The sequence below is a fragment of the Rhinolophus ferrumequinum genome, chromosome 23 (genome assembly GCF_004115265.2).
Source record: "Rhinolophus ferrumequinum isolate MPI-CBG mRhiFer1 chromosome 23, mRhiFer1_v1.p, whole genome shotgun sequence".
Lineage (NCBI taxonomy): Eukaryota > Metazoa > Chordata > Mammalia > Chiroptera > Rhinolophidae > Rhinolophus > Rhinolophus ferrumequinum.
Window position 1 is genome coordinate 19,256,769 of NC_046306.1, and position 26,561 is coordinate 19,283,329.

Consider the following 26,561-nt stretch of genomic DNA (forward strand, 5'->3'; position numbering starts at 1 on the left):
GGCTGGAACCTACCGCCAGCCCTAGCCTGTCCAAATAAAACAGTCTCCCCAGGCCTTTCCCAGGCCTTGGGGGAGATGAGGAGCCAGAAGACTCTGAGGGAATGTCTTCCTTTATCCTGGGATTATTTCTTACCCCATCCATAGAACCTAGCTCATTCTTTCCCATTTTTGAGAAGAAACTGAGGCACAGGGAAGTGAAGTGACAGGGCCAGGGAATGGAAAGTCAGGGCACCAACATGAGTTGGACTCTACCTCACTAGTGATGGCTTTCCTACTGTGTGTACCTGCCTGGGCCGGGAGCTGGGGTCACTCAGACGTCAGGTCTAAGCCCCAGCCCTGGACACTGGGATTGGGGGACCAGAGAATGGCAAACATACTGACCTGTTGCTCATGGCCAAACAACTGAGGGATCAGGGAGGCCTGTCCAAAAATCTGTAGGAAAGAGAGGGGGAGGGTTATGGGAGATCAAGGCTGGGGGCTGAGGTGTGGTATTCAAGCGCGGCTGCAAGAGAACTTGTCGCTGGCTGGTTTATTTAACTTCCTCCTCAGACTGGCTGAGGCCCAAGTGCTAGGCCTCACTTGGCTTCCTCCAGGGATGGGACGCTCACTCCTTCTGGGGCTGAGTGACTCTATATACAAGTCTTGCTCTTGGTCTGGCTCCTGGGACCCTGGATGCCCTGTCTGCTGCCTCTCACCTGGGCAGACAGCCCCCTGGGATCTATAGATCAGGGAGACAGAGCCCAGAGCCTTCTCTTCTCTGGCCAGGGCCTACACAGTCCAGTGCCTCGTGGGAAGGGGGTGGGAAGGAGTCAAGGCCTCAGAGACACAGCTAGAGCTGAGACATCTCTGAATCTGGGGCCACATGTGTGGCTCAGGTCACTCAACCTTCTGGGGTGAGGGTTTGGGGGTTAAGAGGACCCTGGGCTAGGAGAGGGCCAGGCAGGGGCTCGTGGGAGAGACCTGTTAGTGTCCCTAGCCTTGCTGATACCTTGTGCCTTTTTGTGTAGCCAAAGGACAAAAGTGTTCCAGGTGCCAGGCCAGGCAGGGGATGAAAATGGGGTGTGAGAGACAGACAGACCCAGAAAGAAACATGGAGATGAGACACACTAGAGCAGGGGTGTCCAAATTGCGGCCCGTGGGCCAACTGCGGCCCATGATCCATTGTTAATTGGCCCGCAGCAAATTCCAAAAATATATTTAGTTTACTTAAATAAAACAGGTGAGGCAATACATACTTCACCTCGAGTGAGTGGCCCGGCTGTTTGTGTATTTTACTGCATATGGCCCTTGGTGAAAAACGTTGAAAAAAGTTTGGACACCCCTGCACTAGAGAGTCAGAGAAAAATATGAATTAGGGGAAAGAAAAAACGGGGACACATGTAGATGGATGCAGTCAAGACTGAGAGATGAGAGAACGTGGTAGCATGGGAGAGACAGGAAGGGAAGCCGTCCATTCAGCAAACACCTACGTGTCCTGCGCCATGTGCTGGGGACACTGTGGGGAGCCAGACAGCAAGGTCCCCACCATAGGAAGCTCCCAGTTTAAGAGCAAGACAGACATCAAGTAAATAAACAAACGTAATTCCAGATAGTGGTAAGTGCTGTAAAGACAATTAAGCAGGGTAGGGGAGCAGTGCCCTGGGGGCTCCTTTAGAAAGACTGATAAGGCATTCCCTCTGAGCAGGTGACATTTGAGCCAAGACCTGAAACGCAGGGAAGAGCTAGCTGTGCAAAGATTTTAGGGAAGAGTGATCTTGGGAGAGTGAGCAGCAAATGCAGTGACCTGTGGCAGGAATAAAGTTTGACAAGCCGAGAGGAGGCCAGCGTGGTTTGAGCAGGGTGAGTGACAGCAAGTCCAGATCATGGGCCCAAGGACTCTGGCTCTCACCTGGGTGAGGTGGGAACCATGGGAAGGTTTGGAGCAGGGGTGTGATGATCTCTGATTTAAGTCTTTTATAAGCTCCCTCCGGCCACCGAGAACAGATTGCAGGTGGCAGTCATGCAGGCCAGGACACCTGTTCAGATGAAACTTAGTGGCGCCTGGGTGAGGGTGGCAGGGGCAGAGGATCCCACGGCTGGGGTGGTCTATCCCTCCGCACACCTGAGGTCAATCTCCTTGGAGTCTGGGAATGACAGTGCTGGGGAGGGCTCGGCCAGGCTAGGAATAATGGACTGGGGAGGAGTTGGGATCCCAAAGTCTCCGGGCTCTAAGCAGTCCATCAGCCTGGGCCGTGGGGCTGCACACAGTGGGACCCAGGATGTGTTCCTGCCCAGACAGAAGGCTGGGTCTGCACCTGGCTGCCTGCACTGCCTCACTGTGCAACTACTGGCAGATGTCTGCCTTTCTGGGCCTTGTCTCCAAATCCACACCATGGGGGGACCACTCAAGCCTTGGATGGTCTTTCCTTTCCAAACTCTAAAGCACCATGCATATGGCAGGTGCTGGGGTCCAGGTCTGGGTCTGACAGCCCTGGATCCCCGCCCAGCTCTGCCTCCTCCTAGCTGTGTGACCTCGCCTCTCTGAGCCTCAGTGTCCTCATCTGTGAAATGGGGATATGAATAATAAGGCCTTCTCTGGGGTAGCTGTGAGGGTTCAAGGAGTTGATGGTTGAGAGAATTAAAAGTGCAGCACAGTGTGCTTATTTGCTGTTAGTGGTCCAGAATGGAGAAGCAACTTACGTGAGGTCACACAGCAATAAGAACCATAAAGGTAGCTACCCTTTGCTGAGCACTTTATATTCATTATCTCATTGATTCCTCACAACCCTTTGAAATAGGAATTATTACCATCCTGTGGTAAATCAGGAAACTGAGGCTCAGGGAGGGGGTGACGTGTTCTGGGTTTCTGCTGTCAGTGACAAAATTGGGACTCAAGCCTCGGTTTCCAGCTCCCAATCCTCAAGGCTCCTGGGTCTACAGCAGTGTTGTGGCCCCTCCCTCAGGATCCTCAATCCTGAGGATACGCAATACTCAATGTCGGGCCCTGTGACTACTCTCCCGCCACAAGACAGTCAGTGAGGCAGAGAGACACACATAGGCAGCTTCGAGAACAAAGACGGAACAGAAACACAGTACAGACCACTCAACAGGGGTTGGGCCTGGACATCTGTCCGTTTCCTGGGTGGGAGCTGGGGCTCTGCCAAGCCCACTGACCTGGCTGCGCACCACCCTCACCTGGCTGATGCAGCTGGAGTCGTTGAGGCTGTCGCTGATGGGGTTGTAGTCTTCCTCCCAGCTCGGACACTTGGAGGGCAGCAGCATGTCCACAGAATCCAGGCGGTCCAGACTCCTGGTGGGGGTGGGGAGCAGACAGGGCTTAGCCCACCCATTATTCAGCCTGGGAAACTGAGGCCCAGAGGGGAAATGACTGGCCAAGGTTATCCAGTGCCAGAGGGAAAAATGGCAGCCACTGCCAGCCCAGGTGGTGGTGGTGGTGGTGGTCATGGTGGTGTGCCATGACCAGCAAGGGGTGAGCTCCCAGCTTTTGGAAACTGTGAATCTGGAGGACATAGGCAACTCTTGCCTGTTATGCTGGCTGTAGCCACCAGGTGGCAGCACAAGCTTGCTTTTGACCCTTTCAAACTTGAGGTGGCCCACACCAGCTCAGTTCTACAACCCATTTTCCTGCAGGTCTGGGGCAATTCCAGGGGAAGGACAGAAAAGATGGGTCAAGACCCATAGCACTAACCTCAGACTAAAGCTGCCCAAAGGGCATCAGTTTCAACATAATGTCCAGGTGCTCTCCACCAAGCCCCTGAAGACTCACCACTTCTTCCCAAGGCCCCTGATCTTCAATCTTTCTCACATCTACCTGACCCTGCGCCTCCTCCCACCTCTGCATGGGGGATAAGGTCCAAGCAGACAACAGTTCAGGCTCTTCAAATAAAGGGGCTTGGAGTGAAATCCAGCTTCCTTGCTGGGTGACCCTGGGCAAGTCACCACCCTTTGCTAAAGTGTCAGTTTCCTCACTTATTAAGTGGGAATGACGTTATGCCTACCTGCTGGCGCTGGGACCAGCTGGATTCAGTGGTGCAGATTAAAGTGCACTGGGGCAGTAGAACCCAGAGTACAGCAAGAGCTAACAGACGGTGGTGCCCATAACTATTGCTACTATATTATTATTGATTCCCTCTCATTCAAAGCCTGTGCCCTGGGCCTGACCACCTCTCCCACTTCAATGCCCACTGGTCACTCACAGAACTGTAGGATTTCAGGCTTAAAAGGGGTCTTAGAGATCATTCAGCTCAGGCTCCTCAATTAAAGATCGGGAAACTGAGGCCCAGAGAGACAGACCTGGGACTGGTTAGGGTCCAGGATTCCCACCCACCTGCAGGCCATTCCCTGCCTTCTGACCCAGCCAGTGAGACTCCGGGCTTCCTCCTCCCTGCCTCAGCCCTCCTGCTCTCTTTCCTCTGTCTCAATCCTCCCAAACTATGTCCTCCAGGAAGCCTTGGTTCATGCTCCCAGGAGCTGGAGAATGAGGACTACACTAAGCTTGTTTCCTTTAACTCTTCTAAGTCTTTTGGTTTGTTTTTGACTTGCTTTTGTTTCTCTTCCTCGGTGGACTTTGAATCCCCTATACCAAGTTTCATATATTTTTTACTCATTTGATAGACTTTCTCTAACTTACCTTTCATTTCTTTCTGTTCTACATTCCACGGTGACTTCGGCATGTGGAAGTATCACCTCTTTCTCTTACATTTTAATTGTTTTATGTGTACATGCATTTCATTTGTTCATACGTTCACTAACTCTTCTGAGTCTTAAAGCAACGGAATAAGGCTTGAATGGTGGAATTCCAGGCAGGGTGATGGGACAGGTGAAGGCTCTCTCTCTTTCTTGACTTCTGGATCTTCCCTCCTCCCCAGTCTTGGAGCTCAGGGATCAATTACAGAAGCATGTGCAGAGGGGGCTCTGAGCTTTCCTGGGCAGTGCTGGCATAAGTGGTGGGCTTGGTTCTTCTAACCTGAAGTAGTGGGTCCCCTGGGGCAGTTCCCCTGTGGGAGTGGAACTCACCTGGAGACGTAGTTCTTATGGGCAGGGTTTACCTGGGCCACTTACTCTAGAGAGCCTCTCCTGGTTTACCAAAGGAACTTTACTGTGGGGGAATTTTGGGGACGCATTCATCAAATGGCGGAGCTCTCCTTAGTCAATTCATCAAAGTGCCAAGGGCCACCCTAAGGACGGGAGTCTCAGGAAGGGGGTTAGCCTGAAGGCGGGTTCCCCTAGGGGGACTGGGGTCATTGTGGGCGCAGGTTCACCTGGATCTGGGGCAAGATTCACCTGTGCGGCTGGGCTCTCCGGAGGCGGCCAAAGGGGAGGAAGACGAAGTTCCCGGGAATGGGGCATACCTGTGAGGGGCTCACCTGTGAGGGGCTCACCTGTGAGGGGCTCACCTGTGAGGGGCTCACCTGTGAGGGGCTCACCTGTGAGGGGCTCACCTAGGGGGCAAGGCTTGCCTGTGGGCGGGGCTTGTACGCGCTTTCCGAGGCTTTCCGAGGGGAGCGCTCCTGTGCAGGCGGGCTTACCTGAAGGAGCGGAGCTCCAATGGAGCAGGGTTATTTGTGGGCGGGGCTCACCTCCTGGGGCAGGGCTTGCACGTCCGAGAGGATCTCCCAGGGGCGGGATTCCCGGGGGGGCAGGGATTGCCTGGGGGCCAGGACTCTAGAGGGAGGGACTGCGTGCTAACCTGCGGGGGTTACTCTGCTCTCCCAGCGACTGCTGCGTTGCCCTTAGGTAGCTCTGGCGCCGTGCTGCAGTTTTGGGTGAGGGCTTGGGACTGCCGCCAGACTCGTCACTGTCCTCGTCGCCCATAGCCTTGATGTAGCTGCCGCTGCGCATGCGCCGGCACGGGATGTGGCCTTCCGCTGTGGTGTCCGCCTCGCGCGGGGACAGCAGGGCGGTGCTCCACTCACCTCCGCCGCCGGGCACCTGGGGATGGGAGGAAAGGCCTCAGCGAGGGTGGCGCGGGGGGCAGCGTGCACTTCCAGCAGACTGCAGCAGACCGTCCAGCTCGGGTCAGACCTCCGGGCCCTGACAGTATGGCCTTCCGTGTCGGGTACGGCCACTGAAGCCATCCAGCAGCCAGGCAGAGGCCTAGGCTGAGAAGGATGGCTGGGTTCCAGAGCTGGCTCCGCCACAGCTTCACTATGTGGCCTTAAGCAAATCCCTGCCCCTTTCCGATCTCAGATTTCTCCATAGATCCCAGGAAAGGTGCCCCAGCAAAACTGCCCGGGCCATATGATCACAAAGACCTCCAATGCAGCTGCCTTTCTGAGCAGCCACCATGTTCCCATCACTTCCCCAGCTATCTCAGAGGATGGCTTATGATCCCTCTGCATAGATGAGAACAGCAGGCCTGAGGGAGGTCTCCAGACCTGACACCAAGAGCTTGGCCCTACGAGGGGGAGGAGGACAGGTCAGAGGACTCTAGCACATCACTATGGGGGCAGGGTCCTCCAAGCCAATCACATTCCTTATCCCACAGGTGGGTAAACTGAGGTACAGAGAGCAGAGTGGCTTTCAGGGGCAGCCACACAGTGAGCTGGAAAAAGGTTTTGTTTTTCCATCTGAAACCTCAGGGACCCCACTTGTGGAAGGGGGCTATGCTAAGGGCAAGTGAGTCACAGCCTAGTCCCCACTGGTTATGGTGGCAGAAACCAACCAAGGGGACCTCCCGCACCCTCCAAGGCCAGGATCTGCCAGCTGCTCCAGGGCTGCACGCATGGCCTACATCCCTCGTTCACCTAATACACACTGACATGGTGATGAATGAGTGTGCACATCGCGGCACTGAACGCACCTCAGCCTGAACACGGGGTGCGTGCACCTTACCATGTACACACATCTCAGAGAACCAGCGTACCTCCCCCCACACTCACCTCACCAAGGACGCACACCGGCAGCCACTTCATCATCTGCGCACCCCTCAATGTGTCCACAATGTGAACACACAGCATACTCACACACCTCCTTACATACACGCTAGCCACCCCTGCACTGCGGACACATCTCAGCATGTCCCCAGCTCACTGTTTTCTCCTCCACACATACAGAGGGCACACCCTTACTAGGTCTATACCGCACCATGGACGCCCAGGTACACACATTTCTCAGTGTACACGACATAACCTTTCTTCACTATGTGCACAGAAGCACACTTCCCAAATCACCACGTCTACACAGATACCACATTCCTCTCAGTGCCCACCTTGCCAGCGGCCAATTCCCAGCTGAGGGAGAGTCCCTGTCTGGGACTCCCACCCCATAAGCTCCCCTCAGCCTTCCCATGACCCCCTTCCCCAGCTGACTGCCCAGCCAGTCATTCGGGCCTGCACATTCTACCCCCCAAACCATTTGCGAGTCCATCCTCCCTACCTCCACCTGTCCCTTGGGAAGGTGGCCTTGTATATCTCTGCTCAAAACCTGTTGCTACCCCAGCCCCGACCCACCTACCTCCTGTCACACAAGCACAACCACAGGGCCTGCAGGGCTACCCTTTCATGGTGTTTCCGAAGCATTTTCACATGATCGGACCAAAACGTACCATTTTGAAAGGAAGCCAGGTCACACACCACTCTCACTGATATTTCTAAACGAGTAAGTGGATTGAGAGCCCCAAAAGCCTTAAATATACAAAATACTACCTGGATTTAATTTTCTTTCTATTGAAAAAAAAATCAGCCTTTTCCCCGCTAGTCTCACTGTCTTTGGGATTTTATACAGAATGACAAGAACTCAGGGCTTCGTCAGACTTTGATGGTCATCTGGTTTAAAATGCGTCTCATGTATTCCCAAAGACTGGCCAGGCCTGCGCTGGCATTCCCCACAGGACGAAGCGCTCACTACCTACAGAAGCAGCCCCTGCCCTCTTGACGTGGACTGAAATTCGCTTCCTATCACTTCCACCCACAGCTTGGGCTCTGCCCCCGGGAGTCACCCAGTACGTACACAGCCACTTTCTCTGCCCTTGAAAAACCTGGGGGATGTGTAGCAGCAGAGATGTCTGAGCCTTCTGTCACTTTCCTTGACTGTGGCCTCGGTGCATAATAAGTGCTTCAATAAACACTAGCATTTGAAGGACGCTAGGTAGTCCCCCAAACTGGGTTAGGGCCTCTGGACTCCTGCAGTCCTCCACACTCATCTCCAGCACATGCTGCTCAAAGCCTGACGTGCCTGCTCATGGGTCTTTTTCTCCCAGCATCCTGATAACTGGGGCTATGTCTTACTTACTTCCGGCTCTGGTCATTTAAGTGTCCATCTGTTCAGCCATCCCTGTCTCCTCTCACATTTCCTAAGCACTTCCTCTATACCAGACCCTGTCTTGGGTCTTGGGGACACACAACTACATTATATATGGTCCCTGTCCTCAAGGAGCCCCCAGTCTGGTGGGAGTAGCAGGCAGGAGGCTGGCAACTAGAATGCCATGCAATTGGACCTATGAAGAGGGTGGACAGCACAGCTTCCAGATTTGTCTTCTAAAGGGCAAGGACATGTTTTAGACTCTACTCAAGGCTGGTCTCAGAATGGTCCTACTCAATGTCTGCTGAGAGCACGACCAATGGAAGGAATCCCTTTACTAGCAGGTACTATCAGCCACCCATTTCCTAGGCGTGTAAACAGAGGCCAGAGTAAAGCAACTTTCCAAGGGAATCTGTGGTACATCTGGGCCTCACAACTGGTGTCTTCCCTGCACCCCTCATGCCACCCTGACCCCGGCAGGGACCCACCTGAAGGTAGTGGTAGGCTAGACCCTGGTGGCAGGATTTGGACTTTAGCATGCTCTTATCCAAAGTGGCAGAGGTCTTCTGGCAGACCTCGTGGGCGTGGCTGAGGGTCAGAGTGGACCAGGAGCCCCGCTTGACATAGTTGGTGTCGGTGCCCACCCCAAGGCTGGGGCAGGAGGCTGGGGGTGCGGGCGGGGGTGGCGGGGCAGTCAGCTCGGTGGTATTGTTCTTGGCAGCCTTGAGCATGTGCCCGCTGATGGTGTTGTAGGCGTGCATGAAGTAACGTGGCTGGCTGCGTTCTGCCTGGCGGCCCAGCGTCATCAGCCCGGAGGCGGGCCCACTGCTGCGAAAGGCACCCCCCTCGCCGTCCAAGTTGTCATCAGAGCTCCACCACCCTGAGATGTTGGAGCGGCTCCGCCGTTTGGGCTCCCCAGCCTTGGCCCGCTCCTTGCTCTTGGCCCTCCGGCCCTTGCCGTCCTCCAGGCCACTTTTCTTGCTGCCATTGCCACCGACCTTGCCTGCTGTGCCCTCCAGTGAGGGTGCCTTGGTGAAGAAGAGCCTCTGGACGGAGTGGACCAGGTGGCGGATGCGGCCAGGACTCTCGCCACGGGCCTTAGCCTCACCGCGGGGGAACTGGAGCGTGCTGAAGCCATCGCGGTGGATGGGCAGCTGCTTCTCAAACTGGTCCAGGAGGTTGGCAGGCAGGCGGTTGATCTTGGTGGCCTGGGCATGGCTGGGGAAGGGGCTCTCCTCTGGCACCTCGAAGTGGGAGTTATAATGGATGCGGGGGAAGGTACTGCTGGGTGGTGGCAGCTGGTTGTTGAGCGGGAAGAGACCATCGCCGGGCAGAGCATTCTGCCCAGGAAAGCGAGCCTCGCGGGCGAAGGCCTCCGTGGGCGACAGCAGGTAGGGGTTGCGGTCAGGCCCTGCAAACAGGGGCTCGTGTGGTGAGTCGAGGCTGTCGGAGAGATGGCGGGGGCGACTGTCGCCGAGGCCTTTCATGATCCCGGCCCTGGGGGCAGGGGCCGTTGCCCTAGCGGGGTGCCCGGGTCACCTCTCCCGGGCAGCAGCTATCCTGGGGAGAGAAGACAGAGAGGGGTCAGCTGGATTTGGGGGGGACAGGGTGCCGGATCCCAGTGGTGGGAGGATTTTTGAAGAGTCCTGGCCTGCCCTTCACATGGTGGGGCAGAGGACAAGAGTACAAACAAACAGAGCCACATACCGTAAGTATGAAGGAAAGTTACAACTCAGGCTAGCAAACTGTTAAACAAAATAGCTTCTACTCTCCTACTCTGAGGAATATATCTTCAGAATAACCTGGAAAGGCAGGTTTGAACTCAGACTTCTTGGTCTCCTCTGAATTCCAGGGTGGAATGTGGTGGGGTGAGCTGTCTGCCCTCCATTTTTCTCCTATCTCACCACAAAGAGCTGCACACACATGTGCACCCCAAGCTCACTCCACACGACCCCCAAAACAACCACCCTTTGGGCCTACCACTGGCGGTGTAGGCCACCCATGGGAAGATCCCATACTGGCCTTAGGAGCAGGCCTGCAGTCATTTGGGCAGAGAATTTCAGGGTCCCTACTATCCAGAGTGTAGTCTAAAGAGGGGATACAGGCTCCAGGTGGGCGTGTTCCCTTGGCCCCCAAACATTCCTTGTCTCATGGGGAAGAACATAGTTGAAAGAGGGCCACAGAGGCCTTCTAAAGAGTGGGGCCCTTCTTACCCGGGTCTGAAGGCAGTACTTCCCAGCTCTTTATTTTACCAAAGGAATCCTTACGTCATGTAAACCCTCTGCAAAAACCTGCTCTGTCCTCCACGAGAGCCTATCAAGTGTGACCTCTGGGCTATCGCTGGGGACTATAGACCTCAGAGAGGCCAACAAACCCATTAGCCCATCACTTCCAACTGGGATAAATCAATGATGGCCAACCTGGAACCAAGTTCTCAGAGGTGATACAGGCGCACATCCACAGGACTGGGTGGAGAGGGCTAGGCCTCAGGAGAGGACAGCATTTAGGTGGAACCACTGGGCCTGTCAAAGGGGGGCAGGCGGACTAGCTGCGTCTTCCAGCCAGGACCATCCTGGAAATACCAGTCTCACACTTAGGCAAGTCCCTTCCCTTTCTGGATCTCAGTCCTCCCATCTCTAACATGGAGCAGAAGGGAGGTCAGTGAGGTTTCTAAGCCCTGCACCCCACTGGCCCTGCTCGGAGGAATCCCAAGGCTTGGTCTGGCCTGGGTACCTGGTGTTCTGAGAATCGGTGTGGCTGGAACAGAGCAAGTGAAGGCAAGGGCAATGGGGGAAGAGCTCTCGGAGGGGCAGGGCCAGGCTCCGAATGAAGCCAGGTGTGGGAGGTAGAACATGCCTTTCAAAGTTGCCCATATCCTCATCCCCAGAACCTGTGATTTTATGTTACTTTGCATGATAAAAGGGACTTTGCAAACGTGATTAAGGATCTTGAGATGGGGAGATTATCCTGGATTACCTGGATGGGTACAACCTAATCACATGGGTCCTTAAAAGAAGGAGACATGAGGGTTGGAGTTGAGAGGGAGATGTGATCACGGAAGCAGAGGTCCGACTGGTGCGGGGTCATGAGCCCAGGGCTGTGGGCAGGACTTAGAAGCTGCAAGAGGAAAGGAGTCAGAGCCTCCCCTCGAGCCTCCAGGAGGAATGCAGCCCTGTGATCCATGTTGGACTTCTGACCTCTAGAACTGTAAGATAATAAATCTGCGTTGCTTTAAACCACTAAGTTTGTGGTAATTTGTTATAGTGGCAATAGGAAACTAACACACCAAGCATGAGTTTGGGTTTCCGAGACCTCTTTGCATTTTTCAGAGGAGCTCTTAAAGCAAATCCCAGACCCCAAAGAACACTGGGTGAAAAGCACTGGCCTAGGTGGAACCCCCATCTTCTAGATGGGGAACCCGAGGCCCTCAAAGGGGAAGAACATCCCCAAGACCACGCAGTGGGCCCAGTGTCTGAGGCAGGACTGAGGTCCAGAGTTCTTCCTCTTCCTCCATGTAGCTATCTTGCAACTGTCACCCAGAGCGGGCTGGCCCTGATGCTCAAGGATCTGGAATTATTTCCATGGATCTAGCCAATTTCATGACCAACAGTGCCCTAAGCTTCTCTGAGACTGCTGCAGAGTTCCCCTGGCTCTAATTCTCCCCATTCTCTGCCAGAGACTCTCCTTACGTCTAGGAGTCTGATGGATCCCACTCCTGGAGTCCAGAGCACTTTAGTGACGGGCCTTGTGGCTGATCAGCCCCTCAGAAGCATTTCCGCTTCCACCAGGAGGCGTGTCAGAGCATGTCTCCCCAGCCTGGAGAGGAAGTCTGCCGCCTAGCATCTTGATCTTCACACCATGGCCTCACAACAGCCACATGAGTTGGGGGACTATTATCTCCATTTTACAGATGGGAAAACTGAGGCTGGGAGAAGGAGTTCTAGCCAAGGTAAAATAGGTGACTCAGACTTCATCTACCCCACCAGTATCCTCGACAGTCAAGGATCCCCCTCCATTCCAGCCAGCAGCGGTACCCTCTGGGCAAACCTCTTCTTGAAGACAATTTCAGGCAAATGCAAGACCACCCCCATAACTCTCCTTCTCCCCAGCCTTTTCTTGGCCTCCTCGCATCCCCTTGGGGCCATAGGGATCTCTGGGTCAAGGGCCAGCCTTTTGGTGCTCCTGCTGGAGAACTGTGTGTGCAGTGATGCCCGCTGAAGTAAAGTCAGTGAGACTGAAAACAGAACATTGTTTGCAAACACAGCCCCACTCGCTCAGCAGGGGCCTGACTCCCTAGAAATGCTGTAGGTGGAGAGGGCTGGTCGCCAGGAACAGAAGACAGCTGCAGGCCCTGCCCCAGAAGGGCACGCCTCACTCAGTTCTCCCAGCCAAGACACCTTCTCCAGACCCCCCAGGGAGAAGCTGGCTTTAATTTGACGTCACAGGTACTCCTGAGCTCTGGAGTCCAGCGTTGCTCCAGGAGAACTGTGTGAGCCGGGGGCCTATGGCCCCGCCTCTGAGTCTCAGGCTGAATGGAGCCAGGAGGAAGAAGCAAAGGAGGGTGTGGGAAAGTGCTCAATGAACTGTAAAATGCTGGCACATGCTGTCCTCTGGGCAACAAACCCTGCCCTGAGTCCTGATGGTCTTAACTGATGATGCCCCTGAACTGATAGGTCCCTGCCTTAGAGGTGCCTCTGGGATTATAGGAGGGAGAGTGGGGGCTGTCACCTTCAGGGAGACCTCTAGAGATCGGTTAGACACTATAACGACCACAAATGACTTCCTAACTGCTTTTCTTCCTGTGTCTGGGCCCTCATTATTAAAAGAGTCTTCCTCTGACTTCTGGGGCTCTGAATATCTATCCTACCCCACCTTAAATGTTGGTGCATCCCAGAGTTGTGAGCAGGCCCATAGTGTCCCCATATCAGTAAAATGCGTCACTGTCACCCAGTTGGGGGCTCAAGCCAGACACCTGGGCATCTCCTTGAATTTTTCCTTCTCCTGGCCTTTCATGTCCTTCTACCAGTAATAGCCCCCACTGTGCCTGGTAAATACCCATTCTGCGCCCCCTGTCTCAGTTCCTGTGTCTAGGTGGAGCCAGTCCTATCCCAGAAACCCAGGGGTGGACACAGGACCCAGGCTTGGCCAATCGGAGCCCTGCATCCCTGAGTACTGACTGGCTCAGAGATGAAAACAGGATCCTTTCTAGCCAACGAGAGTTTGCCTTGGGATAATGGCTGAACTCTTAGAGAAGAGGCACCTTCCTTTCTGTCAGGGCTGCTGTGCTTGACAGAGTGTCAGCCTGGAGTCCTTCATCAAGATCTTGTCTGATGTCTCAGATATGAGAGTTAAGAGACATTCTGCTTAAGTCTGAGTTGGGTTTCTGTGTTTTTCAACTGATACCGTCCAGCCTCCTGTCCAGCTGGTCACTACAGTAGTGGCTGTGGGTGCCCTGCCCACATCTCCTGCAGCCTCATCACTGTGGTGCCTAACGGGCTGACTTCCAGCTGTCAGCACCTTCACATCCCTTGGAGAAGGGGAGCTTTCTCTAGCTCACACCTGGCCTGGCTGGCAGAGACTGCCAGAGGATTAACAACCCCCGCCTGGAGTTGGTATATAAACACCCCAGCTCTGCCACCCCTCAGGTGGGACACCTGAGGGAGGGGCTCTACAGACTCCTGGAGAGCTGCCCAGTGGGACTGAGCTGAGTTGTCCATAGTGGTTACTTCTTGACAAGGCTCCCTTCACTGGCTGCCTGACTTCCCTGCCTTACCTCCCCCCTCCCACACTGTGCTGTCTGTTCCCAAAGGAAATACTTGTATTTGAATCCTTGTTCTGGGCATGCTTCTGGTGAATCCCAGCTATGACAGTCACCGAGTCACAGTGATTCTGCGTTAATTATGTTTCCTGATGCCATTCTCTCTGTGTATACTCTGCCTGTGTCACTGTGACCCTTACCTGGACAACTGTGGCACCAGCATCCACTCTAAGACTCCTATAATCCAGGTTCCACAATGCAGCTGGAGTGATATTTCTAACATGCCAAAGTAATAGAGCTCTTCCCCTGCCGTGGCTCCCCATGGCTCTTGGGACAAATGTGCGACTCCTGAGCCTGGCATTCAATGCCATTGGAGAGCTAGTCTCTGCAGACCTCTAACCCTCGGCTCTAGTCACATGGCTTGCTGGAGCTAAAGGAGCTGTGAGACAAAAGAGTATCATCCTGGGGAAGGGACAGCATAAGGCCTTGCAGCAAGGCCCCTCTAGGCCTGGAACTCAGGTCTCTTGACTCTGACGCAGGCCCCAGCCCATCAGCCCTCCTGAACAGGAGGGTCTGCAAAGGAAGTGCTGGGGCTGCATCACCGGCTGAGGAGCAGAGGGTGAGGTGCGTGGGACAGCATAAGAAGGAGCCTCAGCAAAGAGTGGAGGTCCAGAAATCCCAGAAAATTGCCAGCTTCTCCAGCCTCATCCTCATCCACCAGACTCCTGCCAACCAAACTCATTGCCCTGCTGGACTGTCTTTAGTTCTCATCACTCTTGGAAACTCTCCCATGTTATTTGCTTGCTAGTTTATTGTCCATTGTCCCCTGCGTCTGTGGTGTCCAATATGGTAGCCGCAAGCCACATATGGGTACACAGCACTTGAAATGCAGCTAGTGCAACTGAAGAACTCAATTTTTAATTTTAATTAATTTTAAATAACAAATTTAAATAGTCACATGTGGAAAGTGGCTACCATACTGGACCGTACAATTCTAGAACTTCACACCCACCTCCTGGAAGGAGCCTCCGCCATCACCCGCTTCTCAAGCTGAGGTCCAGGATATTCTCGTTCCTCTAACATCTTGTCCACCTTTTTGAGTTGGAAACCTAATTCATTTATTTTCTGACTGTCTTATATCTAATAAATGTGTCATTGGAAAGGCTATATATTTCCCTCTGAGTACCTATTTGGCTGCATCTCATAGATTTCATTTCCCCAGAGGTTTTTTTCCTCCCTCAAAAAAAATTGAGATGAAATTCACACACTTGGTAATTCTGTGTTTTACTTTTTGAGGAACTACCAAAGTGTTTTCGACAGTGGCCATACATTTTACATTCCCACTAGCAGTGTATGGGGTTCCAATTTCTCCACGTCCTCACCAACACTTATATTTTGTTTTCTTACCAGAAACGTGATTTGCAAATATTTTCTCCCACTCTGTCCCTATAGGTTTTTAATAGGTAGTGTTTTTCAACTTTTCCTGGACCAGCCACTCACTCTTTCCTTCCTCATTAGCCCTGATGGCCTCCCCTCCCCCCAGCACCACCTGGACTGTCAGCTCCATAAAGAAGTTGAGTCCATGTTCCCATAACCTCCTTGTGGTTCTTCTCATCTGAGGGGCAGAGGCACGAGAAAGGATCTGGAGATGGGCATATATTGGATGCTGTGGTGGCAGTTCAGGTCCCGATTTCAGGACTGTGGCTCTCATGTCCCCAGTTGCCATGAGCACCGGCTGCTGGCAGTGCATACCTGGGTACCTGCTAGGACTTGCTCTCAGCCAACAGGAGATGACTCACCAGGGTTACGCACCTTCCCTAGGGCCAGCCTGCATGCAGTAACTGGCTGATGTGTGGGCACCAAGGCCTGGCTCTCTTGCCCAATTCAGAACAATCCCGAGTGGTCGTCCCAGCTCCAGGGCTCCCCATGGGATTAGCCGAGACCTTTGTTGTGATTGCATCTCCCTTCAGCTCCTCCTTCTGCCCAATCCTGCACCCCTCACCTGCCACAGGTGTTCCCAACAGACTGCCCATGCCAACCTCAGTTTGTTTCCTGGGGAACCTGACCCTAGACAGAACATTGACTGAACATACTTCTTTCTCTCCTTACCGTGGGACATTTGTTGATTTAATTACTCCTCCTAAACCTCAGTTTCCTTTTCTGTAACATGGGGATGAGAACTGTTACTTTTCAATTATGATGAGGATTAATTGTCCTACAGAAAGCCTCTGGCACTTAGGCACTCAGTAAATATCAGTCACGCTCCCCGCCTCACCTCACCGTGCTTCCTGGGGGACAGGCCAAGTCTTCCAGTGTAGGGATGCCGCACAGCATAGTGGAAAGTGCATGCAGCTGGACCTGGATTCCAATTCTGGCTCTGCTCTTTCCTTGCTGTGACCTTAGGCTGGTCCCTCTCTCGGGGCCTCAGTGTCCACCCCCAGGCAGTAGGGGGTTTGAGTGAGGGTGATCTGGCCCACGGTCACAGTGATTCCCTGTGAGTGCTCTTGGTCAGGGTTCCTGGAACACTGGGTGTTAGCCCCTCAGCCACCCAACACCCAGGGGTGGCAGGAGCCTCCCTTTGGGGAGGTCTTAAAATAGGCAGGCCTCGGCCGGCAGGGGAAGCAGCTGGCTGCCTCGGCTGCCTTTGTCTCTGAGCTACACTTAGGCCCATCCGGGCGCCCACAATTACCTCTCATTAATATAAGCCTCATTGCCCTCATGGAAACATGGAGGAACCAGGGGAGCTGCTGCCTCCCGGGAGCCCTCCCTGCTCCGTGGTGCCTCTGTCTGCAGCCATACCCCCATCTGCACAAAGTGGGGCCCCCTTGCCCTATCCCAGTTCCTCCTGGAGTCAGAGTTGGCCAGTGAGCATGGGAGAGCCAGTCAGGGACAAGGCCAGGACCAGATCCCAGCATGGCTCTTCCTGAGGCAAAACTCACCTGACTGTGTCATTTCCCTAATCTAGAACCTTCTGTGGATCCTCTTCCATCCTCAGTCCATGAGGAGGGGTGGCAGTCAAGACCTCACTGATCTAACCCGAAATACTTTATCAGACATTACCCATCCCATTTCCCTTCTTCACAGCCCAGCCCCTCCCTTTAACCAGCCCAGATCCCTGACTATTTCCGACTTCTGTCTTTTGTATTTGGTGCTATTAGAAAGGCTGGTTTTGTCTAAGGTTGCCTTAACAAAGATAGAGAGGTTAAATGAAAGGAGGGGACAGTCTTGTTTGATGCTGAGCCATTGTTGAGAGAGAGAGAGACGACTAGAATGGCGCATGGGAGGGTGAGTCGAATGAGGAAAGGCTGGAAATGACGTGGGTGGAATGGCTAAACATCCTGGGCATGTTCAGAGCAGGCCATTGCTTCAGGCCTCTGAAGGGATGACGTGTGGAAGGGGAAGGGTGGGACTCTGGGGGGCTTCCAGGGCTTTGGTGTTGCCTGGGAAAGGGGCAGAGACAGAGAGAGGCAGGCTGCATTCGTCTCTGGGTACCCATCCCATTTTCCTTCCACATCTCTTGCCATACCTGCTCCATCTCTTACTGGCCCCTCCTCCTCTGACCTCTAAACGCTAGCAGAACTGGGTGCTCTTTGCTTCTCTCCTGCTGATCTCATCCAGACTTGTGGCTGAAACACCACCTATCTCTGACAACTCCTAAATTTACATCTTCCACTCAATCTCTCTCTCAAACACCAGACTCGTATCTCTAACGGTGTCCTTGACATCTTGCCCTGGATGTCTGACAGGTCCAAAATCAAATGCCTGATCTCCCACCCACCCTGACCGGTTCCTCCCACAGTCTGCCCCGATTCCGCTCATGACGACGTTCTCCTCCTGCTTTCTCAGGTTAGAAACCTTGGTATCATCCTGGACTCCTCTTTCTCTCACCTGCTACATCCCATTCAACAGCACATCCTTCAAAAACAACTCTACCCTCAAGATATCTCGGAACCCCACCACTTGTCACCACGTCCCCAGCCCTGCCCAGGGCCAGAACCCCCTCATCTGTCACCCAGATAACAAGACTCCCATGGCCTGGAGTCTAAAAGCTAATCTTGCTCCTCTTCCTGCTTTCCCGACTTCATTTCCTGCCTCTGCTCCCCTGGGTCTCCATTCTGTTCCTTGAATTAACAGGAATTGTTAACTCCCATCATGGGGCTTTTGCTCTGACTGGTGCATCTGTCTGAAATACTCTACCTGCCCCTCCCCTTCGACCACACAAATGCTCCTTTACTTCATAGAGGTCTTGGCACACAGGCTACCTCTACAGAAAGACCGGCCAAAGCAGCCCTCTCACCTGCCAGCGCTCTCTGCTCTATTGCCTGGATTTATGTCCGGTGGAGCCTGGAACAACAGGGTCAAGGGCTGTCTTTGTCACTGCTGTGTCACTAGCATCCAGCACAGGGCCCGGATATGACAGAGACTCATAGGTTTTGCTAAATGAGGCAGTGGCAGGAGGTCTTGGGGATGCCTAGAAATCATGCAGAAAACGAGGCAGCTACAGTGTGGTAAGTTTCCAGCTCAAGCTAATCATGGTGATCCTTTATTGAGCACTTACTATACACTGGGCACTTTCCATATGTGAGTTCATTTCACTCTCCCTGCAGCTCTTCCTGGTAGGGATGACGTGTCCACTGTGGTAGTCAGCCTCCAATATGCACCCCGGAGATCCCCACCTCCTGGCTCCCGGTATTCGTGTGCTTGTGAACAGCCCCCCTCCTCCATGTGAGCAGGGCTGACTGACCAAAAAGATATTGTGGAAACGACCAAGTGTGACTTGTGGGAAGTCAGAGAGGATATTGCTGCTTCTGCCTTCCACTCTTGGCTCACCGGCTCTGGGGGCAGTCAGCCGCCACGTTGTGAGGCCACTCAAGCAGCCCATAGGAGAGGACCACGTGGGGAGGAGCTGAGGGCGCCTGCCGACAGCCGGCACTAACTTGCCAGCCATGTGGGTGAGCCAGCTTGGAAGCAGCTCCTCCAGCCCCAGTGAGGACTTCAGATGGCTGAAGCTACAGCTGACCTCAACCTCATGAGAGAGCCTGGGCCACAAGCACCCACTGAGGTCGCTCCTGGGTTCCTGACTCTCAGAAAGTATGTGAGATAATACATGTGTATTGTTTTAAGCTGCTGCTTAGTTTGGGTATAATTACTTTGTGCAGAAACAGGTAACTAACACACCCATGCTAGAGCACAAAAAAACAGCTCAGATGGCTAAAGTCACCTGTCCTAGGCCCCACAGCCAGTAGTAGGTGGAGTCTGCGGTGAATCAATCTAAGCTCACATTCCATGGCTGTGCCCACCAGGCTAGAGTTCCAGGGTCCTTTTCATCTATGACAGCTCTGTTATTCTGGTGGATTCAAGGTCCAAAGTGTTTCCAGCCTAACTCTGTGTCCATAGCAACTGTCTGAAAAGCATAACATTCAGTCAACTGGTTGTTAGGTCAACAAGATGGTAGGCAACGGCTCAAGCAGATACCCCTGGATCGGGCTGCTTGAATGTGTGGCCACCACTGTCCCCACCTCAGGCCCACTCCTCCATTTGGAACCAACTCCTGTGTCACCCATCCTGAAAGTGAATTCCGAACACAGGGCCCAGGATGTGCGTGCTGCAGCTCCTCCGGGGTGAGGGGTACAGATTTGGGGCTGAGTGACTCAGTGGGGATAGGGCTGCTTACCGCCTCCCTGACACCACTAAACCTGCCTGGCCTCAGCTAAGGCTTCAGAGGTCACAACCCTCCTGCCTCCCCGCTGCCCTCACCCAGGCTCAGCATCCATCTTTGTGTTACAGACACGAAAAAGAGGAAAAAACAGACCTCAGAACACGGGGACTACGGAGGGATCCTTTAAAAAAGCCTAATAGATTCTCTTCACCCAGTTCCCTTAAATCCCTTCAAGGTCTTCCCTTAACCTCAGGCAAAATGCCAGCCTCTGGATTCGTTGTTTCTCCATCATCCTCCCTCCCCCAGCTCTTTCCTGCCACAAGGCCTTTCGCATGCTGTTCCCTCTGCCTGAACGTTCTTCCTTTCAACGCTTCACACATCCAGCTGTTTCTGTGGATTCTAGTCTCTCCTTAAACATTACCTTCTCAGAGGCCTTCCCTCAGCCCTGTGTCTAAGATGCTTCCTCCGTCCCACCCTGCTCCCTCTCGACCCCCTTTTTTATTTCCTTTAAAGCACTTATCAGGTTCTCTAGTCGCCTGCTTGGTTCTTTGTGTACTTGATCAATATCTGTCTCTCCATACTCTGTAGGCTCTGAGAGTGGGGGGTGGACCACGTCTGTTTCATTTTCCACTGTGTCCCCAATACTAAGCACAGAGTGATCACATAGTAGGTGCACAATAAGCAGTTGTTAAATGAATGAGGTAGAAAGACAAACAGAGCCTCAGGAGGAGAGGAACTGGGGAGGGCTGGAGCTGCCCGACAAGGGGAAAAGGAGTTGGTTGTCGGGCTGTCCCAGTCCCCTTTCTTGTTTCTGCTCCATGTCTGGGTCCCAGATGGGCTCGGCTGGTGTTTCTGTTCCCCAGAACCTTCCCGAAAAATACTATTCCTAGCCTCTTTCCTTGCTTAATACACTTGAAGCTCAGAAGAGACAGTCCCTCCTCCAAGGAGTCTTCCCTAACCTTGCAGGTGGGGGAAAGGCCTCCTGTGGTTCTCCGTGATGGGAGATACCAACCTAAGGAATCACAGACAGCCCCGAGTGTCCCTCTGTACCAGGAGCAAGGACCCTGCACAGAGCTGGCTCTCGTAAATGTTCCTGCATGAAGAGGGTGACATACATCTTGGTTTGCCCGGGCTCTACCTGTTGTCCTAGAGTCCCTGATGGCTAGTGCCTGTTTCATTCTGAAAAGTGTCATCGTTTAGATGATGAATTAGATGCTCACCCCATGCTAGAAGGAACATGGGGACACAGGGCAGAGAAAGAGGGGTCTATGGCTGAGATGGAGTAAATGAGGTCTGATCTGAGCTTCTTCCCCAGATTTCTAAGCCAGGTCTCCCTCAGTCCTCATCTAGGATGAGCCTGAGTTTGGGGCTCCGAGGGTGACTATAGTGACTGTCCCCTACCCCTCCACCACCAGGCCTCATCTCGGGGCCACTACTTGGCACTCCCGCCTTGGCTGTCCTGCTCCAGCCACTCCCTGCAGTGGCCCCAGGGACAGTAGATGTTACAGCCCTGCCCTTGCAGGCAGTGCAGAATAGAGGCTGAGCATGTGGGCTCTGGAACCAGCCTCCCCAAGTCTGAATCCTGGTGCTGTGTGACCTTGAGCCAGTTACTGAACTTCTCTGAATCCAGTGTTCTCAAGGGGCTGGTGGGACATAGAAACTCATTAACACAGATGATTTGGCCCAGCACTTGGCACACAGTGAACACTCTGTGTCTGCAGTTGCTATAGTCACCAACGGGACCTAACCACAGGCAGGCAGTCCCTGTTTAGCCCCTTAGAAGTTCAGAGGAGGGAATGAGGTTTGGCCTGGATCACACAGCATGTTGCTGACAGCTGGGATTTGAACCCAGGCCTCTGGACTCCTAGGCCAGTACTCTCTGGAGGTCTTAAACCAACAAGGGCTTGTTGTGTGCTGGGCGGTGGGCACTTTCTGAGTGGTCCCTGCCCCTCTCCATGTCCCCAGAACCCAACTGCCTGGACCTGCTCTAGACATTTAATTAAACTTAAATAGAATTAATTGAAAATTACAATTCAGTTTCTCAGTTGCACTAGCTGCATTTCCAGCGCTCAAAGGCCACATTTGGCTGGTGGCTACCACATGCACAGTGCAATACAGACCATTTCCAGCAGCACAGACAGCTCTACGGGACAGAGCTGGCCTAGAACGTGATCACTGCATGTGGCTGTTGTTCATCACGCTCACATGGGACTGGAGGGGATCGTGATGGGGTCTCCACCCTCTTCAATTTCCATACAAGCCTCTCTGACGCCTACGAATCATTGAATATTGTTCAGCACTGAAGCTGTCGTATCTTGTCCAACCCTCTCCTGCTACGCTTTGCTGACTGGGTTCAGGCAGGGGCTGGGACTCGCCCAAGGTCACACGGCAGGCAGAAGCTGCAAGGGGCTCAGGTCTCCTGAGTCTGCACTTGCTGTGCCCCAGCAGCCCGCTGCCCAGACTGGACAGTCAGCAGGCAGCACGCTCGGTGAAGGTCAACAGAAATCATTTTTTTGCTGATGAACAAAAGCCAAAAAAACTGCCCTGGGGTGACGGCAGGGGGACAGCTGGCCGCAGCTGCAGAGCGGGCTCCCATCAGTCCCCGGAACAGCTCCCTGGTCACCACTGGGACGACGAGAGGGCTGGGAAGGGGGCAGAGGCAGGGCTCATCTCCCTTTCCCCTTCCCGCAGGGACTGGAGGGACCTCAGTAACCCACCGGGTACCACTTTGAAGCAATACTTGTGCTCATGGGGGTTGGGACCCTCAGCCTGGCTGACACACTGTGTCTTCAGGCAAGCCACCTCGCCTCCTCAGTTTCCCCACGTGCAAAAAGGAGATGATTATCCCAACGGTGTGGGGCCCTTGTGAAGGGCCCACGGGACTAGTTGGAAGGAAGAGTGTTTGTCACCCAGGCAGCACTAAGGGAGGAAGAGAACAGGTATTGGAACCTGTACAACTTGGGTTTGAATCCAGCTCCACCTCTTCCCAGCGTTGTGACTTCGAGCAGGTCAGCTGGCCTCTCCGAGTCCAGGTTTCTTCACCTGGGAAGCATGGATAAGACACTTCACTCACTAGACAGTGGAATATTATGCAGCCAGAGAAAAAAGGAAAGTTCACTAGGTGAAAGCCAGACACCAAAGCCCACATACTGTATGATTCCGTTTAGATGAAATGTCCAGGATAGGCAAATTTAATAGAGACAGAAAGCAGATCTGTGGCTGCCAGGGGCTGGCAGGAGAGGGGAGAGACGAGTGATTGTTTAATGGGTACAAGGGTTCTGCTAGGAGTGATGAAAGTTCCAGAAGGAGAGAGAGGTGATGGCTGCACAACCTCATAAATGCACTTCATGCCACTGAATTGTATACTTTTAAGGGTTAAGAGGGTAAATTTTATGTGTATTCTACCACGATTTTAAAAAGTAAGTTTTCACTTACAGAGCCCCTAGTAAAGTCTCTGGTAGGTGCTCAATAAAGGAGAGCGACGGTTAGTACAGAACCCCCCCAAACCCTTCAAGACCAGTCCAGGCTTACTTATCAAGTGCTTCCTATTTACACATAAACACTATGTGGAATGTCTCACTGAATCCTCACATCAGTGCTGTGAAGGGCATCCTGCCATTAGTCCCATTTTACAGAAGGAGAACTGAGGCGCCATGCCTCTAGCCAACTCCCTGAGCTACTCTCAGCTTTCACATAACAATGTCCCACAGACCACCACCTCAGGAGGGTCCCGAGCTTGGGCTATGTCAGGGGACACAACCTCTAACTGCCTGCTCCCCACGACCTTCCTGAGAGAGGACTATTACAGGAAGGTCATTCAGGGGACACACTGCCCCGTTCTCTGGTCTCAGAGCTCTGACCGTGGGGCAGACAGGCCTCGGAGATCACCTGCCTCAGCCTGCTTCATTCTGACCTCCGCAGAGGGACCATCCTGGAAGGGTCTGTTGGCAGACGACAGAACAAAATGGTCAAGATGCATCAATTGCCAGCACATTTAATTCAATTCCTCCAACATTAATGGGAACTGCTCTGTGACTCAGACGGTTCCAGCCCTTAAAGAGCATGTGGCCAAGTGCAGGAGGCAGAAATACACACGGCAATTAGACAACACATAAAAATAAATTCCGGGAAGCGTCAAAGCCAGGCTGTGCAGCCCAGTGAAAGGAGGGATTAATACTCTCTGGGGTACCAGGAAGGCTCCCTGGAGGAAGTGGTATTTCAGCCAGCTCTCTGAGGACAGGTAAGATTTCAACAGGTAAAGGTATAGGGAAGAGCATTTCATAAAAGGGAAAGGCATAGATAAATCATGGTCAGAGGCAAGAGATGGAGGCAGTATTGGAAACAAGTTGTCCCTATGAGGGAGTGGGCTTTGACGGGGTGGGGGAGAAGAATCATGGAGGTCCTTGGGGCCCCTCTAAGGACACTAAATTTAAACTGTGGGTTATCCACCACCAAAAGAGAGCAGGGCCCCAAAGACTGCTGGGACCAGCAGTTCCGCTTCTGGGAATTCTCCAGCAGCCTTGCCTTACACACATTAGCAAGGGGGTGCCCAGAGTTCTAGGAACATTGTTTGTACTAGCATTGCTTAGACAACCCAAATGTCCATTAAGAAACTGGATAAGCAAACTGTGATCCAGCACGCTATGGAGTGCTATGCAGCTGTGAAAAAAGAATAAGGTGGCTCTAAGTCCTGCCATGAAAAGCTCTACAACATACACTGTTAGGTGAAAATAACAGGGGGCACAACAGGATTATGGGATCTGCCTTAGTTTGGGTTCTCTCAGAAGCAGACCCCTAGCCAAAGATTTGAGTCTATTTGGGGGTGATTCCAGGAAGCATAGTGAGGAAACAAGGAAAGGCAATAGAAGACACACTCATGAGCTGTGGGCAACTGAGCTCAGTCCTGCCGGGGGTTCGGCCCCACACTGGCTGACGGCTGCCCTGGGGGGCGGGCACTAACTCCCCAGCACTTCCATCTGCTCATGCAGGCTGAGACTAAGTCCTCAGCTAGAGAGCTGCAGGTGTTTCCAGAAGGAAGCAGTGGGCATGAACCAGACAGTGAGGTGATACTAGAGGGCAGGGCACCCCTGGCGTGTGCTACAGGATGGTACCAATCGTCTAAAAAGGGTGGTGGGGGGCAAAAGCATATTACTCATATTTGCTATCTGTGGAAGGCTCTCTGAAAAACTAGGAACAGGGTGGATGGAAGAAAGGGTAGGAGGGGGACTTTTACCGTATTTTTTAGAATTAAAAAAAAAAAGCCTTTTATTTTGGAATAACTTTAGATTTTTCCAGGTTGCAAAGACAGTATAGAGTTCCCGTATAACCTTCACCCAGTTTCCTCTAATGTTGTTAACATTTTACATAACCACGGGACATGTGTCAAAACTAAGAACTTAACATTCATACATTACTGTGGCCTAAACTCCAGACTGTATTTGGAGAGCACCAATTCCATTAATGTCCTTTTTTCTGTTTCAGGATCCCATCCAGGATACCACGTCCTTTAAAATTTTGATTCATGCAAATATATTTTCTATTCCAAAACGTTATTAAAATATAATAAACGCAGGCTCCTGGGAGTTATCAAAGGCTTCTGGGCAGGCATGACCCGACCTGGGGTAAGTGGACAGAGTCTCAGCCCAGGATGCCCACAGAAAGGTGAGCCTGGGCTATGCAGGCAGCACACCGGGGCTGGGGTCCCCAGCTCTGATCCCTCTTTCCCAAAAGACAACAGAAAGATGAAATCTGTAGCAAATGCCGACGGAGCCCTGCCCATGTCCCCTGGGCACTCACCTCTACCTGCCAACGGCTGCCTCCTGTAAACACCTGTGACTCTGTTTATAGGAGCAAGTTCAGCCCATGCACAGAGCAAGCAGGAAATATCAGGGAGCTGATGCCTCAAGAAGTAGCCTTCATCCCATGATGGATGGAGAATCGGTGGATAAAATCCCTGCTTCCTCACCCCGGGAGTGCCAGTAACTCTGAGTTGTGTGTTCTACTCTATCTCTTGGGATGTCCAATCATCCATGAGGGTTCCTGCCTGGATAACAACCCTTTACCAACTCTCTCTCTTTTTAAAAATATATTTATTTATTTTTTTCAGTTACAGTTGACATTCAATATTAATTTATATTAGTTTCTGATGTACAGCATAGTGGTTAGTTACAAAATGGTGACGGGGATGTCAAGTAATATAGTCAATAATGTTGCAACAACTGTATATAATGCCAGGTGGGTACTAGACTAATCAGGGGGGAATGAATCACTGCATAGCTTATATAAATGTCTGACCAACTCCCTTTTCTTCCCTTCCTCACATCCGTACCAGGCTTTCCGAGGATCACCCCCCAAAGGATCCCCCTGCAATCCTTATCTCTGGGCCTCCAGGAAAACCCGCGCCCTCTGGACTGATTCCTATGCTATCCACGATCGATCGATCCGTGCTCAGATCCCTGCCGCCCCTACTCAGCAGCCTCCCACCTGGAAGCCACACACACAGACGGCCCTTCAGGGCTCCGGGAACATAGCAGTTTCTGAAGTCCATGACTTCGCACGTGCTGTTCCCTCTGCCTGGAATGTCCTCCTCTCCTTGACTGCCAGGGAACTCCTGCTCCTCCCAGGGGCCCAGCCCGAACGCCATCTCCTCCGGGAGTATTTCTCTGACCCTCAGGAGTCACCCCTCTGGTCAATCTGGATTCCTCTCTTCCGTGCTCTGTGAGCTCCTTGAGGGCAAAGATACTGAGTCTGATATACCTCCTAGAGCCTGGTATATAGCAGGTGCTTCATAAAAGTCTGGTGAATTAATGGCTGAATGAAACAAAGTGGGAAGAAGTGACAACCACTTAGGACCTCATTTTACCTGCAACACCACTTCCCGAGGGACTCCTGTGCACCAGGCCC

General features: G+C 52.9%; 1 protein-coding gene across 8 annotated transcripts in view; it reads right to left on the reverse strand.

The window, feature by feature from the left end:
* The window catches only part of DLGAP4 (DLG associated protein 4), a 191,116-nt gene that overhangs the window by 73,830 nt on the left and 90,725 nt on the right, over positions 1 to 26,561 (reverse strand). For 7 of the 8 annotated variants that reach the window (XM_033094265.1, XM_033094262.1, XM_033094261.1 and 4 more), the window contains 4 exons: positions 8,730 to 9,801; positions 5,690 to 5,931; positions 3,175 to 3,289; positions 382 to 432 (listed from right to left, as the gene is read on the reverse strand). In XM_033094265.1, coding sequence (XP_032950156.1) covers positions 382 to 432; positions 3,175 to 3,289; positions 5,690 to 5,931; positions 8,730 to 9,728 — 1,407 coding nt within the window. In that variant the 5' untranslated portion in view covers positions 9,729 to 9,801. The remainder of the gene's footprint in view (positions 1 to 381; positions 433 to 3,174; positions 3,290 to 5,689; positions 5,932 to 8,729; positions 9,802 to 26,561) is intronic. The other variant, XM_033094263.1, reaches the window with a different exon arrangement.